The sequence below is a fragment of the Cavia porcellus genome, unplaced genomic scaffold, assembly GCF_034190915.1.
Source record: "Cavia porcellus strain 051 isolate PalLab524CR breed Dunkin Hartley unplaced genomic scaffold, mCavPor4.1 scaffold_21, whole genome shotgun sequence".
In the NCBI taxonomy this organism is placed as follows: Eukaryota; Metazoa; Chordata; class Mammalia; order Rodentia; family Caviidae; genus Cavia; species Cavia porcellus.
This window is the reverse complement of record NW_026947504.1, coordinates 60,946,384-60,964,823: the sequence shown is the minus strand read 5'-3', so window position 1 is coordinate 60,964,823 and position 18,440 is coordinate 60,946,384. Positions and strand designations below refer to the sequence as shown.

Below are 18,440 nucleotides of genomic sequence, written 5' to 3'. Positions count from 1 at the left end.
ATGTGTTATCAAAGTAAATCTCATGATTTATGAAATAATAAATGACTGCCTTCAAAAACACATAAAATACATACAAAGAAAATTCCAAGACATAGTTTTCAATGTTTTTTTCTCTCAGTTACCAATTTAAGTGCAATTTCAATCAATTTACCTTTTAAAAAACAGCACTGCTAACGCAATCACTCTGCTCGTTTGTGAAATGTTAATAATAAAGAATGGACAGAGCAAACTAATACACCCACTAAATTCTCAAACTCTGCTGTGAGACCTGACAGCTCATAGCACAGGAAAGCCTCCATCAGCCCCTCTTTGTATGAGCTCATTTAGGAAACAGGCTGACCGGCACACTTAGCACAGGACTCATTCACAGCAGTGTTCAATGTATACTTACAGAGATTAAGGAATCAAATTAAACTGCATCCATCTATTTAAAATAAAATATTAACTACAATCACTGACCCTCTCTCCAATCCAAATTACCTGTTCTTTTAGCAGCTGTTCACAGGCTTCATGTAGGGTTCCTGTCTTATTAGACACGAAAAGATACTGCTTCTGTAATGACTCCAGGTGCTGAAGGGCACTGTTTACATCATTCAGTATAGCATCACACTGCTCCTGAAACCCAGACAAGTAATCCCTCATCTGTCTAGAAAACAGAACCAAAAGGGGATTGGCAGTAATATTTTCCCCAATAAGCACAGTAAATAAACAAGAAAGTCTCATTTTTTACACAAACTTGAATTTCAGGAGGAATGTCTGACTTACTAGGAAAAGTGATTACACTCAGAAATATATCAAAAGCTGAGTTAAAGTATTTCAATACTTAAAAATAATTCACTGACAGTATAAGCAACAGCAGCAAAACATTAACTTCATCATGGTTTTTCAGATGGGTAAGCTCAACTTTCAAAGAGTAAGTCACCAAGCCAGTCCAAGGCACAAAATATGGTCGGTCAGACCTTTCAGATCACTGCTGTCCTTGAGGAACAGTGTGATGCTGTGGAGAATTCTGAATGGGAACTGGAAGTCACAGGTGCAAGTTTCAGCTCTACCTAAGTCTGTATGACATTGAGCAAGTTACTAAATATTTATAGACCTCAGTTTGTTCTTTTGTAAAACAGAAAGAATAATTATCTTTGCTCATACTGCTGCTATGAAGATTAAATGAAGATCTTCCATCAAAGAGCCTAACACATTGCCTAGCAATAGCAGCCATCAATAAATATTAGCTGAATATGAATACCAACCCATAAACCTGAAATTAACTAGAACCATGTTTCCCTAAGCTATCAGCATATACAACCAGAGCTAAATCCAGGTGGCCACTCTTCAAGTCTCTGGTGGATGCTTCCCCTTAAATAGGAAAGCAACAAACACCTCTTACTTAGAGTTCATGTAAAACTTAAACCTAGCCCTTCCCAGAGATATCTTTTTTTAATCACATGGCTTTTAATACCAGTTATAATGACTTAAATCTCCTCTCTGGCTATTTTTAAACAAAGTGTGTACACTGCTGTCCTCTCTGCACATTAAAGTCACAGAATATGAAATACATGAGGCAACTGGGATCTAAAAATTATGATATCCAACAAACATAGGAACCAGACATACCTATATTTTATTCCTTCATCCTGATCCATTTGAGTTTGCAGCTTTGCAAACCAGGAAAAAAACTGGAAAAATCAAGAATATTATATTGTCAACCAAACTAAGATAAAATGAAAAGTAACACACGCTAAACTGCAACACAAAAGGGTGGACACTACTTAAGTCTTACTGTTTAAGGCTCAGTCATAAATAATTAACTTTAAGCCAAGTGTGATGGCTTATATCTGGATGTCCTGCCAAAGCCTGGACAGAGGAGGTGGGTCACAGAGGGTGTGGCCTGGAAAGGTCCCCTCCCTCCCTCCTCCTTGATCTCACACTGCTCTGCCACACCATGAGCTGTTTCTCCTCTCCTATGCTGCCCTGCTTGGGGCCAGGCGACTGAACTGAAACCCTTATAAGCTAGAAGCCAAATAAGTCTTTTCTCCTTTAACTTGTGAGTGTCAGGTACTGAAGATAATTACTATATATTCAATATTTACATGCTAAGAAAACTAAATGATGTTTAAAAATATTGGCCATTTCCAAAGTTCAGTAAGAGTATTAAAAGTCATAATTATATATAAAAAAAATTCCTTCCTAAGAAGTTAATGCCTATTTACTAGTTTGCCAAATTTGAATAGTTAGCAAACATATCCTTAGGTAAAAATCAATAAACATATCCTTAGGTAAAAGCCAATCAATATTATTATCTAGTCAAGAAATCTGAGAATAAAAACTTAAAAATAAGATTATTTAGTGGCTTAAGAATATGGACCTTGGCATCACCTAAATTATCAACCTGAATCCTGATCCTACTACCAATGTTATGAAAAATATCTATTATTAAAAAGTAGTTGGGGCTGGGGATTTAGCTCAGAGGCATAAGCGCCTGCCTTGCAAGCAGGCAGTCATGAGTTTGATCCCTGGTACCGATAAAAACGGAAAAAAAAAAAAAAAACAGTCAAGGCTGGGCATGGTACCATCATCCGGTAATCCCAGTGCTCTAAGAGGCTAAGGCAGGAGAATCCCAAGTTTGAGTCATGCTCATGCACCTCAGCAAGATCTGGCTAAAATTTTTTTTTTTTTAGCTTTAAAAGAGCAGAGATATAGCTTAATGCAAAGGTCCTGGGTTCAAACCCAACTATCAGGAAAGAAAGAACAAAAATTCATGTGAGGATCACCCTTAAACCGAGCATAAAGAAACTTTTTGAGATGATAAAAATGTTTTATATCGTGGTAGTAGTGGCAGTTATTCCAGTATACACTTGGCAAAACCCATTCAGCTAACACTTAAAATTAGTACCTCCTGTTGTATATAAATTCATAATTCAACATATTAGATATTTTAAAACTTTTTATTATGACTTAATGTATTAATTTCTTTAACTTTCAAAGAGAGACATAGAAGTCAATTTTAATCCAGAAGGTTTTGTTTTCAGACAGTCTAAAGAGGTTCACAGACTCACTGCTCAATTACCATCTAGAATTCTCAAGAGGAATTCAATGTCAAAGGAGTACAGACTTGCTCCAGGTACCCTGGCAATCACTTACTGAGCATTTATTGTATGCTTGCCACACCCCGTGTTCCCTTATTTAATTCTCACAAAAATCCTATGAGATAGGTATGTAATTACCGCTGTTTCGCAGATTAGGAAACCACAGGCCACGAGTGTAAGTGAGCTGACCTGCCCAAGCACACAGGATGGTAAGAGACGGGTCAGGCTAAATCAAGAGCTGGAGCTCTGACTCTGCTTCACTGCCTCTGGCAAAGTACTACACATGCAATTCAGTACATCTCTATGTACTGAAAAAAAGACAAAGAAGGGTCTGAAGAAACTAAGGCATATTTAGATTTATAATTAGCAATAAGCAAAATCCAAAGTTTACATATGCTAAGTTACTGAAAAATAATATTTAGTTTCATCTAAAAAATATTTAGGGTTCTCTTAAAAGGGGTTACCTAAATGCCAGGCATGACTACATGCTTGCAATCCTAGCACTCAGGAGGCTGAGGCAGGAGGACCACTGTGAGTTCAAGGCCTGCCTGGGCTACATATTGAGTTCAAAATCAGCCTCCACTACACAGCAAGATCCTGTCTCCAAAACAAAAAGGGGAACAGGTCGGTGGAAATTACCTAGTAACAAGCAGAGAGGGGGGTATGTGTATGTTTGTACGTGTGTACCATATGTGTCTGCTTGAGTGGACAGGTTAATAGACATACTAGGGTAATCAAAAGTGCACAGAATATGAAAACCTTAATAAATATAATAATTCATCAACATCCAGATGTGGACCACCATACTTATATCTACCATAAATACAGCTGAATAGTAGAGTCATTTAAAACAAATAATAGCTTGGTCGGGTGGTGGTGTATGCCTGTAATCCCAGCACTCAAGAAGCTAAGCAAGTGACCCCTGGGGATTTGAGGCCAGCCAGGGCTACAGAGTGAGTTCAAGGCCAGTCTGAACTGCCAGTGAAACCCTGCCTCAAAAATATAAAAATATAAATGAACAGCCAGGGATTTAGCTCAGCCGCATAAGCACCTACCTGGCAAATGTGGGTTGTGAGTTAGATTCCCAGTACCAAAGTAAATAAATAAATAATAAAGTTACACAAAATCAAAAATGTTCTAGAAAAATCTGATAATCACTATGGTATCAAATTTCAGACCTTTTATTTAGAACCTTTTTTATTAGCCTGTCCTGCTACATCTATAATAATCTTGTATGTTTAGAAAAGATAATTGCCATTCACCTGCTGTGCGGTCTCAATTCTTTCTTCTTGCATTCCTAAGGAAGTAAAACCCTTCAAGAGAATGTCTTCTGTAGATTCAGGCACTATTGAAGTCAAGTCAAGGGGCAGTGACTGGGATGTTAAGCTGCACGAGTCTTCAATTGGGAGCTGAAAACAGAAATGGATACAACATTTCAGCAACTTGAAAATTCTCTGACCTTAACTCAAGACTGGGTTTCCATCTCAATGGTTTTGAAAAAGAAATAGTTCCATTAAATCATACAAGGTTAATAAATGCCATATAACATTAACACTTTTAACGAGGTCCTCTCTATGTTGAATGCTCCCTTCAAAACACTATTAGTAAGGTAGGATTTTTTAGTTAGCTCTCTAACAGTGGTGGTGAACACGTACCAAACCACACATATTTTTCACACTACAGTGCGAACTACCATCAGCCACCAGGAAAATCGTGTAGTAAAAGTAGCTCATTCTCCTCAGAATCTAACAGAAAAGCCTGACCAGCAAACAAGATTAACAAATAACACCCAAGATTTAATCAACAACTGCACCTCTTCCTACTATTTCTATCCACTTACACTTTTCACCTACATTCTTGCTGACAAATTTTGAAATCCCACAGAATAGGAAAATCTGAAAGTTTCTAGTCAGTTTCAGAAAAGCCCATTGGACAAGGCACTTTGCACCATTACATTTAGAGAGTATTTGTAGTCCCCCGGATGTTTGAAGTGGATGCTGGGGAAGGCAAAAAGGCTCACTGTGTAAGTTCAAATCTATCTTTTAGTTCTTAGTCAGGATATTTCAGGTCCATCAATATAAGAAATAATCCAAGGCCTTGTGAAATTGCTTTCTGTCTGTTTCTGAATCTGGATGTTTCACTGAAGACAGTATTTTCTGCTCAAAACTAAAATAAGCTCAATACAAAATGCATCAGCAAATTAGAAATGTGATCCATATCTTAGCACTAAGGAGACTGAGGCAGGAAAATCACTGTGAGTTTGAGGCCAGCCTGGGCTATAAAGTGAGTTCAAAGTCAGCCTGAACTGCATAGTGAAACCCTGTCTCAAAAAAAAAAAAGTAAGAAAGAAAGAAAGAAAAGAAACATGATCTTTTAATATGAGGTTTTCAGCTGTAGGTTCAAATGAGGCCATTGTTACTGTGTGGCAATGCAACTGGTTTAAAGCCTGTTGTTGGTTTCTTATAAAGCTGTGGAACACTGAGAAAATCAATTATCTCTAATCCTCAATTTCTTCTTTTATTTAACATAGATAAGTCTCCATAAGACTATTATGAAGAGCGAAGAAGAAAACACAGCTGGGGCTGGGGATTTAGCTCAGTGGCGTAAGCGCCTGCCTTGCAAGCAGGCAGTCGTGAGTTCGATCCCTGGTACTGGTAAAAAAAAAAAAAAAGAAAACACAGCTGAGGGAAAACTGGCCTCTCAAAATACTAGGAAGCTGCCTACAGAAAGTGACCAAGAGGGTCCCTGGGTGCTTCCTCCTCACCTGTGAGTCTGACTTGAGAGCAGGAGGGTCCTGGGCACAGGTGAATATATTTATGAGGGCCCCCCTTGCTCTGCAATGTAAACTCTCCCTGGATGGTAACACAGTCTGAGTGGCCCACCAAGAATTAAGTTTCTCACACCTAGTGAGAATCTACCCTAGTCTAAAGTGTCACCAGCAACAATGTGCTGCCATTAGGAGCACTGAAGGGCAGGGGGAGCTGTGGCTAAATAGCACCCTCAGTCACCCATGAGGTGTCTCCTTCAGAAGGGACAGGATTCGCAGAGACAAACTGCACTGAAGCACTTCGCATAAGACCTGCCACTCAGTAAACACTGATAAACCTGCAGAATTGCCGCTAGCAGTGGTAGCAGTAGTGGAAGTACTTTTCATTCTTACTTATTAATAGCAACAAAGGACATTTAAAAACTAAATCTCTACTCCTTGAGAACAAAACAGTCACTGATCAATTTTGATAGTAGTGTATCAGCAGTAAAATTTAGTGCTACATGCACAGGTCCTAACAAAATTTAACCACATAATTCTACCAGTATTGTCTACATATGGCTAAACCAGCTATGTCTAACCTGTGGCCCAGCACCCACATGCAGTCCTGGACATTTAGTAAAACAGCCCAAGACGATAAACTTTTAACATTACTACACGATTTTCAGCAATATTTTTCATGACTAGGCTGTGTAGCTCAAGCACAGACTACAGGCAACAGCGGCAGTGCACGGGGCAGGCACAGCACACTGTCAACTCTGCCTTCGCTCCACCACCGCAGTCAGGAGAATGGAAGCCTGCAGGTATCAGACATTACATGCTCTCCTGCAGCTTGGTGAGGAAAACAGTGATTAACAATTACCAGCAGGGCCCGGTGGCACAGACCTGTAATCCCAGCACTCAGGATGCTGAGGAAAGAAGACAGCCAGGAATTCAAAGCCAGCCTGGACTACACTGTGTTCAAAACCAGCCTGAACTACAATAGCAAGACCTTATCTCAAAAAACCAAAAAAAGAAAGAAAAGTACAGAAGTGTAACGAATAGTTTTTCACCCATGTCATTATAACCAGCTATATAATAGTGCTAATACATATTAAAAAGAAGAAAAAAGATTGCTTATTTACTAATTTTTAGAATGTATAGAGCTGCAAGCCAAATGTGGTGACACATGCCTATAATCCTAACACTTGGGAGACTGAGCCAAGACGATCACTTGCGATTTAAAGCCAGCTTGGGCTACACAGCAAGTTCAAGTCCAGCCTGAACCATATAGTAAAATTCTGATTCAAACAAACAAACAAAAAGTATACAGTTACAATCAGATCAACTCAAAAGTAAACTCTGACCAACGCCTCTTACTAGGCTCACCCATCTTCCCTCACTTGACAGTCCCGACATCCCATCCACATCACGGCTTTCTGGCAGGATGTACATTTGTGAACTAGTTCCAACAACAAAGCACACTAACAGCAAAGTCAGTTCAAAAACCTCTGATGAGCTCCTTGAGAACTCACTAAGAATTGCAACCACTTCCATCAAACCAGATCCTGATGTATCAGTTTCACAAAACAAACTCAAATTTGTTTTTGTTATACTAAAAATTCTAAAAATAAAGGAAGTTTGGTGATTTATATACATTAATTACACCATATATTGTAGAAGTGGCTGAAGGCAATTCCTCTTCACTCGGTGAAGCCAGGTAAGGATGGACATGCATGTTACAAAAACAACAGGCTCAGCTCTGAGATACACAACAGGAAACGCAGGGAGGAAACAGCCAGGCTAACACCAAGACAGAGCAAAGGAATGTTGCTTTACCCTAACAGCAAAAAAAAGCCCACTAACCCACAAAATCACAGCTCTTTCTCATTCCATCAGGGGCGAGGCTGCAGAATACCGACAAGACTTAAATCCTAGGAGACAGCAATGGAGGGGGGGGCGACTTGAGAGATCCCGGGAAGGGGCATCGAGCACCACACAGGACAGGAAACTCAATTCAGTCACACCTTTCCAAACTGCTAAGGGCCAGAGGAACAGCACAAAGCCCGGGAGCATCACTCCCTCTGGATGCTGCTGAATAAAAAGCCGCAATGGGCCTGGAAGAGCAGCGTGGCTGCTGAGAGGGGAAACACAGCACAAAGCCTGCTTGCACCCTTTTCCCTAGTGGAACAAAACTGGAAGGATTAAAAAAAAGAGAGAGAGCAGCAAATCCTGTCAAATCCAGAGCACAGAAGGTTCATGATGGCCAAGGAAAGGAAAAGAAAGCAACCACGAGTTGCGGGGACAGGCAAGAAACACCCAAGGCCCAGAGAGTTAGAGCCTCCTACAGCAAGAAAAAGGACGCAGTTACTGAGAAAGCTCCAGGGAGAAAAGGCCTAAGACTCAGGCTGGACCTACCTGCCACTGCCAAGCACAGGTAGCCACTGTGGGAGGTAGCAAAAGCACAGGGACAGACAGCTCTCAGACAGCAGCACAGAGCACACGGCAAACTGCGCAGACGGGAAGCACACCTAGAGGACTCTGCAGCACCCACCCCTACCCCAGCCAAGAGTGTGTGAATGAGAAACCTGAAGCCAGTCATAAACAAAGATAATCAGAGCAACAGCAAAACAAAGGCCAGTTCAGTTTCTGACTAGACTGACTCAACTCCCACACTAACAACCTATCAAGAGAAATATGCCATACCAAACACTCACAGTATGCCTGCTTCACTGTTCCTGCACACAATATCTAGCAATGTTTTTTTTTTTTTTGTCTTTTTCGTTTTTATCGGTACCAGGGATCGAACTCACGACTGCCTGCTTGCAAGGCAGGCGCTTATGTCGCTGAGCTAAATCCCCAGCCCCTAGCAATCAGTTTTTAAATTATATGAAAAAATAATTTACTGTCAAGCAACAAAGCAATCAATAGAACCAGGCTCGGATGACCTAAATACTGGAACTGGCAAAAAAGAAATTTAAAATAACTGGGATTACTATGTTAAAGGCTTTGGGATAAAATATAGACAAGATGTATGAATACACACAAACTTGCAGCAGAAAAATGAAAACTGTGTTGAATGACAACGCTGGAAATAAAAATCATGGTAACAGTTGAAAAATACCCACATCAGTATACTCAGCACAGCTAAAGAAAAACTCAGTGAACTTCAAGTTAGATCCATTAGTAAAACTTACCCAAATTGAACCATAAAGAGGAAACAGGCCAGGTGTGGTGACACACACCTGTAATTCCAGCACTTGGGAGCCTGAGGAAGGAGGATCACCATGAGTTCAAGGCCAGCCTGAACTACACAGTGAGTCCCTGTCTTAACAAAAAAAAAAAAAAAAAAAAGCATCAGCATCTTCAGAACAGTTAGATGTATATTTAATATACATGTAACTATATATTAAATACACATGTAACTAGAATTCTATAAAGAGAAAATGAAAGAGAAAAAACAAGGTAGAAAAAATATTTGAAGAAATAACCTCAGAATTTTCCAATAATCAAAGGCATTAAACTAGCTCTCAGACAATCCAAATAGCTCACACAGGTGTACACACACACACATACACACACACTAAACACATCACAAACTCCTGAAAATTTTTGAAGGCAGCCAGAAGTACAGACATGTTGCATACAGAAGAACAGAGGACTTAAAAAATAAAAAATATACAAGCTACTCAATAGCGCAGACAACTTTAAAGTGCCAAAAGACCAAAAAAAAAAGGCCTGCCTCAAGAGGCAGGAGGATTACTAAAAATTCAAGGACAGCCTGGGCTACATAGTGAGTTCAGGGCCAACCTGAACTATATAGCAAGACCCTTCCTCAAAAATAAAGTGCCAAAAGAAGAAAGTCACCTCAGGATCCCATATTAGTGAAAATGTCTTTTTAAAATAGAGAAAAAATAAGGACTAGTTAAACAAAAGGTAAGAAAACTCTTTACCACCAGCCCTAAAAGAAATGGAATACAACACCCCCTGGATCTACCAAACACACACACACACACACACACACACACACACACACACACACACACTGGAAATGGTCAAACTGAAGGGAGATACGACAGGTTTTTTTAATAAGAAATAAATGTTGAAAGCAAAACTAGTAGAGATGTACTATGAGTTCATAGCATACTACATAAAATAAAATGCCTGGTAACAATAGCCACTAAAGAGGGAAAAGAAAAAACAGAAGCATGTGAGTGTAAGGTTCTTGTACTACACACAAGACAACATAGTAAAGGCAGACTGTGGTTCAAATATATACAGCAAACTACACTAGGACAATCACTGAAACACTGACCTGGATCCATGCTTAATTCAATCTCTTTTGAGAAGATTTTAAATCTACCTTTAAAAGGAATACAGATCAATGTTAAAAATCTGTGTTGAGTGCACTGACATAGGTTATGATACTATAGTCTTGCAAAGTTTTATCTTTGAGAGATCTCTTTATGGTGCTTCTTACAATGATAGGTAAATTTAAAATTTTTCCATTTTCTCAATTAAAAAAATGATGTATTAATCATTATGAACTCTGTTCCATCAGCGTTCATTAAGGCCTTATAGCACAGGATTCTGGAACTACATCTCCTAATACATAACAAATTCCAGATAAAAAGTAAAATTATCCTGGTTCCAGAATCAATTGTAATATACAGAGCAGTCCTTTTATACGTATTTGAACAAATAATAAGTTCTCCTAGCACGAAATTAAAAGAATATTCAGTAAAAAGTCCCTTTTCTCCGAACTTCTTTTCCAGCCACCTACTTCCCACTTCAGAGGCAGCCATCAAAGCTAATTTCTTAGGTATCTTTGCTTTAAAAAATTTTTAAAAACCACTTTAAAAACCAAAATAATAGACTAAGTAAGTAGTTTTCCTTTTTCATTTAATATGCAGCATTTTCAGTTGCCTCTTCAGTAATAGACAAAGAAAAGAGAATTTAATCTAAATTCATAGCTGTCATTAAATAAAAATGGACTCTCTATTTTAAAAGTTCAAGAACATAAGAGTATTGCTGGGGATTTAGCTCAGTAGCTTAAATACCTGCTTGGCAAGCCCAAGAACATGAGTTTGATTCCCGGTACCAAAAAAAAAATAGAGAGAATTTAAGTGAAAGGTAAGTCTCCAATCTGCTCTCCCTTTTTTCTTTTCTGGGACAATGCAATTTTTTGTACTTTGAAAACTCTAAAAAATCTGAGAGTAGAATGAAGAATTTTAAAATGAAACGCTTTCAAAGTAAGAGAAACCAAACAGATCATTTCCAGTTTTTATCAATCTTCCTTTTACAAATGTTCAAAATACATGACTTTCTAAAATCCAGAAGAATTCAAATGAAAAGCACCAGTCTCCCCTACCCTACTTTTTACTTCTTTCAGTATTTTTGATAGTTGCTCCGTAATTCTAAGAAGCAGATTTACAATTCTGGACTTGAATTCAAATGAAGGTCCTGTTATGGTTTGTGTCTGGATGTTCCCTCAAGCCTCCTGCAGTCATGGGGACAGGCATCTAGAGCTTGAGACTGATTCATGGTCCAATGCTGGGATTATGGATGTGTGTGCTACCCAAATGTGTGTGGCCTACAAACCATGTAAGGGAAGGAAGGAGGCATGTTCCTCCCCTTTTGCCTTTTTAGCTCTTTGGGGCCACCATGAATGGCTGCCCCTTAGCCACACCACCCTGCCTTCAAGCCAGCTGAGTAAGGACTGAGAACTCCACAAACTATAAGCTAAATAAACCTTTCCTTCCTTCATTTTTGGTGTTGGGTATTTTGTCTCAGCAACAAGAGAAAGTAACCAAGGTCCTCTTTATTGACTGTTCAATACTACCCCTACAGGGCCCCTAGTACCCCTCCTTATGCCCCTATATTTTCATGTTTACTTTCAAATTCTATCAGTGATCCTAATTACAGTCAAAATTTATATTTATACTTTGTTCTGTGACTAAGTCTTCAGACTGATTTTTAGAATGGTACATGTTCCTTGCCAACTGTTCCTTTGCCTGAATTACAGGTTCACTGATACCATCTTTAGCTGTGGTGTGCCACACATTTATTACTACCATTTTAAAGAGGCACAGCAGACTCACACATGTGTACTCCATTCGTTATCTTGAACTAAAAATATTTATCTTCTAATTGACTTGAGAAAGTAAAATCACATAAAAATTTGAGATATTTGAGAAATTGCTATAAAGACACTTTGTATCTTGAGATAGGTAAACATATTTGAATTTGTCAACATGATTCTGTTTGATTACTTCAAGCACAAATACTAACCATTTTTCAATCATAAGGAATTTACCAGAAGCAAGAGGCAGCTCTCTGTTCCCTTATTCTAATACAGAACCACTTTCTCTTAAACCAAACAGGAGAGAAGCCTTCAAAACGACAATGCTGAGGCCAGGTGTGGTGGCACACACCTGGAATACCAGCACTCAGCAGGCTGAGGAGGAGCATCACTGCTTGAACTCAGATTCCAATCAGACCTGACTCTCCCACCCCAACCCACGTGCCAGCAGAGGCACTACTCTCGGCAAGGAACTCGACTTAGCACCAACGCTGCCATTAGCAAGCACAGGATGCTGTAAAGAAGGTAGATAGGACAGGGAATTTTGTAGGTCCTAGCACATCTGGGGACATTTGGAGACACCCAAAATTTATATCAGACCTTCAAGGACTCTGCCCACTAAGGTGCAAGACTGCTTGAGAACCAGATGTTTATTAAAATCTTGTCTAATGTCCCCTGCCTTCTTTTCATCCCTATAAAAGAGACACACTTCTTTGTTCTCTACAGATGGTCTTTTCTCTGTCTATGTATACCAGGCACAATAAATTCCATGCCATGTAGCCTTTATACAAACCTGGTGATCTAGCTGGCCCCTCTCTCACTATGCAAGTGTGTACGTGCCTGTGTGTTACAATATGTAAATCTTCTTTTCTCAAAACAGCTGGAATAGAGTGACAAATCAAGGAGTGTGGTATTACAAACTTGCCTGTTCTGACCTCTCCGTCAGCTGTGCAGAGGTGACTCAAAGCTACAGCTCACACACTCCTGGCCTCCACATGGAACAGACAAATATCACCAGAGAAGAGCACAGATCCTAGCAGTGAAGAAGAGCTCCCGCATAACCTATGCAACTAGAGATATTAATGTATTAAATAATAACTATAACAGACTAGCAAGCTTTCCCTGACTAACTTACCAGGGTCAAAAAGAGCACACCTACTGCGCATGGTGGTGCACTCCCAGCACTTGGGAGACTGCAGGAGGATGGTTGCAAGTTCTCAAAACCAGCCTGGGCTACCAAGTGAATTCAAGGCCAGCCTGACTGCATAGGGAGATCCTGTCTCAAAGACAGGAAGAAAAAAAAAAAAAAAAAAAAAAAAAACGCACATCTTCCTCTCCCAGCTTTACTTCTTACAGAATTATGAGTTGGAGAAAACCACTTTAGGGCCAGGGTTTTAGCTCAGCGGCATAAGCACAAGGTCATGAGTTTGATCCCTGGTACCAAAAAAAGAAAAGAAAACAAAATCATCTTTAGAAATGAAGTGATCAATGTCATTCCCTAAATAGCATTACTTTCTCAGCTTGGAGCAAATTATGGAATTGCAGAACCTTCCTCAAAGCAACTAGCCTCTTCTCTTGGATCTGAGTAACATCTCTACCTGCTCAGGATCACAGAATTCTGTTCTATTTTTTTAAGTCAATCATTTGAAAGAAAGCACATTAATAAAAGTAATACTAGCAAGTAGCTTGTCCTGTGTACTTAACAAACGTGACTGTATTAAATTCTCACAACTCTTCATAAGTCCTAATTTTTATAAAGAAGAAAACAGAGGGGGTTGGGGACTTAGGTCAATGGTGTAGGTGGCCACCTGTTGGACAAGCACGAGGTTGTGAGCGCAATCCCTAGTAGAGGGTATGGGGAGAGAAAACAGAGGCTCAGAAGGGTTAAACATCATGTCTAATCACTGCATCCTATAATACCTATAATAATAAATTACAAATAATGTCAGGGTAAATTATTTTATCAAAAATTACTACAAATTGCTGGGGATATAACTCAGTGGCACAATACCTGCCTAGTAAATGCAAGATCACAAGCTCAATTTCTGGTACCCAAAAACAAAACAAAACAAAAAAGAATCACTAAGTTCAGTAGAAAGAAAATTTGCCCAGGTTACTAAAAAATCTATCCTGGCTACCAAAAAACCAAACTGTAGCAAATTCACGTATCTAATGCAAAAAACGGTAATAATAAAAAGTATAACTCCTTTCCAAAAGGAAGGAAAGGCTTTCTATAACCCAAAGATGAAAGCTATCTTCTAAAGTTAACAGCTTTATGATATTTACTGCGAGTTAGCTAGACTCTTGCTAACCTGCCACGTTTCTGCTGTTCAGGAATAATTTATCTCATGAAACTGAAGCACTACGATAAATCCTTTAAAGATATAGTGGTCAGACGAAATGAAAACTGAGGCACTCTTTTTCTCAATACCAGTATAAAGAATGGTAATGGGAATAAAAATTATTTCCAAAGTTTTCTTATTGGGCATAAACACTTAGGTAAGGGAAACAGGGCTACAGAGAGCTGAAGAGCAATAGATTCCTCAATTTCCCAGGGCGGGCAAACAACAGGCTGTTTCCTTCCCACAGGAATCCAATACCAGGCTGCACATACCAGAAGACACTCACTGAATTCTTAAACTTGTTAAGAATGTCCCCCACCCATGACCTTGCACTGCTTTTTTCTCCAACTAAAATGTAGTTTCTTTTTGTCTTTCCAAGTCTGGTTTCTTATCTTCCATCACCAGTTCTCACCACAGACTGGTCATTTTCATCAGCTAATTAAAACATACCTTATCCCTTTCACATCATCCTATTCTATTTTTCTAACATCATGGGTCACTATCCAAAATTACCTTAATTTTTTTATTACATGTTCACAATCTCCATAATGTCAGCTCTGTGAGGTTAGAAAGTTTGTCCTTCCTATTTTTCTAACCCGAATTCCTAGCTCAAAGCAGGCATGTAATGTCAAATGATTAAATGCAGCATATTTATTGCATTATTGCATAAATATGGAAGAATGGGGAGACAATGACAACGTTCCAAACTCTTCTCAGGATCCAAACAAATAGTCAAATAGTTTATAACATATGATAATATTTTTTTTTTCCTTGTAGAATATGTCCCCCTCCCTTGAGTTATAAAGCTCAAAGATCCTGCTTCAATGGCAAACTAAATTATAAAGACTGGAACATTTATAGCGCTAACCATTGCTATTATCCAGAATGTAAGACTTTCATAATTAAGTCAAAGAACTTTCTACCTGCTTATTTCAGACCCATTTCCTGCAAAGCATCCTCTGGAGATGGTCAGAGAATCCCAAAAGAGAATACCTCCTTTATGGAAGAGCATATAAATGTGAAGCAGTAAATGTGAAGAGAAATTTCAAATCAAACCTTTAAGGACTGAGGGCAGAAAAAGTTGAGAACTCTAAACTCAATCTTCAGATGGTACACCAATTCCAAATGGTATAAAAAGAATGCTTCCAATACGAGAAGTAAGCATCACTCCAACACAGTAATCCAAAAACTGGCCCTCAAAACTAGAAAAAGTCTGTCGAATCTGACAATTTATAAAATATACTTCTAGCTATTTACACTAATTGAAGTAAATCATACAAGCAGTAATATGAATTTAAAACTTTGATACTGAAGCCAAAAGCCAGCATTATTTAATAATGTACTGACTGCGCTTTCAAAGAAAATTCATTTTTATTGTTTTGCTATGGATTAAATAAATCAGATCTCCCATAACCTCTACTTCCAGGGCTCAGTGTTCAATGCGTGATAGAAAAAGCTGTCACTCAGGCCAAGCTTTGGTCTCTGAGGCCCACACAGAAAGGAAACTAGATTACTCATTACCAGGATGAACACGCATCAATTTGGAGACTGTCAGCTGCAAAGCAGCTTGGTTCCCCGCCCTCATCCGGGAAGGTGCACAGCTGGATCCGCCTCAGGTGACACGCAGGACAACCGGCGCAAGACGTCCAGAGCTAGGCTCTTGGCCAGTGACCCAAGCCTCCGCAGGAGGACTGAGTACAGGCGGTCCCCGGCCCCCGGACCCCTCGCGACCTCCCTGAGCAGGCCCAGTCCGGACCGCGGCCGGGAAAGGTCGACGGCGGGAGACAGGCGGGTCCCTCCCCCTGGATCCGCCGTGGCGGCCTGAGAGAAGCTGGCCGACAGGGGAGGCCAGGACGCCCGAGGAACACCCGGCCCGCAGCCCCAGACAGTTCGCACCCGTCACTTCACCTCGGCCGGCACTGGCAGGTTCTCCGCCGCCGCCTTCAGCTCCAGCACCGAGTCCGTCTGCCTGTCGGTCAGCGGCGCCGTCGTGTCAGGCCTCCGATCCCAGAGGGCCAGCTTCTCTCGAGCGTCCCGCTCGGCCGCCGCCTGGGGCAGCAGCAGCAGCGCCGCCTCCGCCATTGCCACCGCCCCTAGGGCCCTCAGGAGCAGAGGGGTGCAGGAGACCCCAACCGAGAGGCCCGGGCAGGCAACTTCCGGGAGCACCGGGGCTCTCAGCACCGCGCCGGCGGCGAAGGGGCGGGGCGGGCCAGAATGCGCTCGCCCCGGAAACACTTACGCCGTGTGGGCGGGACCAAAGCCCGGACAGACGTGGCTTTAAACAGGTTACAGTTATTTCCGGTCGGGCCCAAAGGCGAAGCGCTCGGACGGAAATGGGAATGCCCCTACCGGAAGTCTCTTCCCCAACATTAAGAACTGTTACTAGGTTCGGTTCACCGTACTGGCGGCTGCGTTTAGTCATCCGGCCGGCAGGGGGCTTCCTGAATTCCCTGACTACTGCCTCTGTTGACTGCTGGTATTCTGGATGCAGGATATGATTGCCTTGGAAGTTGACACCGACTAGCTCAACTCTATGAGCACAAACGTTCCCAACACCTATTAGTTTTCCCTGTTAGAAAAATAATTGATGGAGGAAGCCGGCGGTTGGGTAGCGCACCTGTAATCCTAGGACTTGAGAGATTGAGGCAGGAGGATTGGCGCGAGTTGGCAATCCTGGGGTACACAGTGAGTTCAAACCCAGTCTGAACTACACGGTGAGACTCTCTCTCTAGCAAAAAAACAAAAAAACAAAACACATAACCTAATTTATGAAAACAAAAAATTCAGAGTATATGTATGTATCAAACATTATTAATAGTATCAAATAACTAGAAACAATATTAGAGGAGACTAGGGAAACATGACATCCCACTGCATTTTGGGATACTGGACTGGATCCTGGGACCATTAGAGAACAATCGTGAACATATATAATAACATTTACAATAAAATACAGAAATTCAAATAAGGTCGTTAAATAATAGTATTGTACCAATGTGAATTTCTCAGTTTCATTATGTGCATGATTAGGTCAGAGATAACTTTAGAAGAAGTTGGGGGGAAAGTCATGCCTGAATTCCCTGTACAACTTTTGCTATTTTTCTAAAGTCTAATAGTCAAAGAATAAAAAAATCTAGTAGAACATACTTGTTTTAAGAAAATGATTATGGTATAATTTTTAAAATGAAACCATATATAATCCTACTGACCAAAAGAAACACTCCCAAAACATTGATAGGTGGTTGGGGTTACTGATAACTTTTACTTTTTCAGTGTTTCACACTTAGTCTTTTAATCATTCAATCCAGCTTCAGGGCTCTATGTCTTCATCACATCTAAAAGCAAGTCATCCTGTAGATACGTGCAGACATGTGGCTGTATTTGTCTAAGTGTCTAAAATATACTTTCTCTGGACCACACTGATCTGTAGAAATCTCAGAAATGAAATTAATCCTCTAAAAATTTGGTAGATAATCCTTTACCAAACATCATCCTTGAAGGACCAAATGTAAGTATGTTCTCTCTCAAATGAACTTCTATTACAGGTTTTCTTAAATTCATAACTGTTCTACTTTCTGAATACGAATTTTAATTCTGTGAAGTATTTTTACCAGTGGGTGTTTCATGAGACTAAAGGGAAGCAATGGAGGTCAGGAAAAGACCTGGGCCAGGCAAGTTAGAGGTTTCATCAGCTCCTAGGTGGTCTGCTGAAGGGAGGAGGATGTGCAACACAATGATGCCTGATCTGTTCTTGTGGGAAGTTACTACATGTACATAACACATGTTAATTTTTTTCATCCCCTTCCCCCTTGCCATCTCTTGGTCCGCTTATCTTTTGTGAAAAAAAAAAAAGTTTCCTATTATCTATCTTTTTTTGTTGTTGTTCTTTATATTTTGGGTTCATTTTAAAAAAGCATTTAATATGTAAGCTTGTGTCTGATTTATTCTACTTAATATTATTGTCTCATGGTTTATCCATTTTCCTGCAAATAACTCAAGTTTATCCCTCTTTATGCAGAGTAGTGCTACTTTGTGCATAATACCATACTTTTTTGTGTATTCATGTGTAGATGGACATACAGGCTGCTTCCAAGATTTAGCTGTTATGAAGTGTGCCGCTATAAACATTCGTGTGCATGAAACAGTGTAATACGATGTCTTTAATTCTTTTGGGTAGATACCTTGAA

General features: G+C 40.0%; 1 protein-coding gene across 4 annotated transcripts in view; it reads right to left on the bottom strand.

Moving 5' to 3' along the window:
* Cog3 (component of oligomeric golgi complex 3) overlaps positions 1-16,935 on the bottom strand; it is a 64,301-nt gene extending 47,366 nt beyond the window's left edge. For 2 of the 4 annotated variants that reach the window (XM_063232755.1, XM_063232756.1), the window contains exons 1-4: positions 16,162-16,935; positions 4,346-4,492; positions 1,612-1,673; positions 481-646 (exon numbers count right to left, since the gene is read on the bottom strand). In XM_063232755.1, the coding sequence (XP_063088825.1) occupies positions 481-646; positions 1,612-1,673; positions 4,346-4,492; positions 16,162-16,335 (549 nt within the window). In that variant the 5' untranslated portion in view covers positions 16,336-16,935. Of the gene's footprint in view, positions 1-480; positions 647-1,611; positions 1,674-4,345; positions 4,493-16,149 lie in introns of all 4 variants that reach the window. The other 2 variants (XM_063232754.1, XM_063232757.1) reach the window with 2 other exon arrangements.
* Between the last annotated feature and the right edge of the window lie 1,505 nt (positions 16,936-18,440).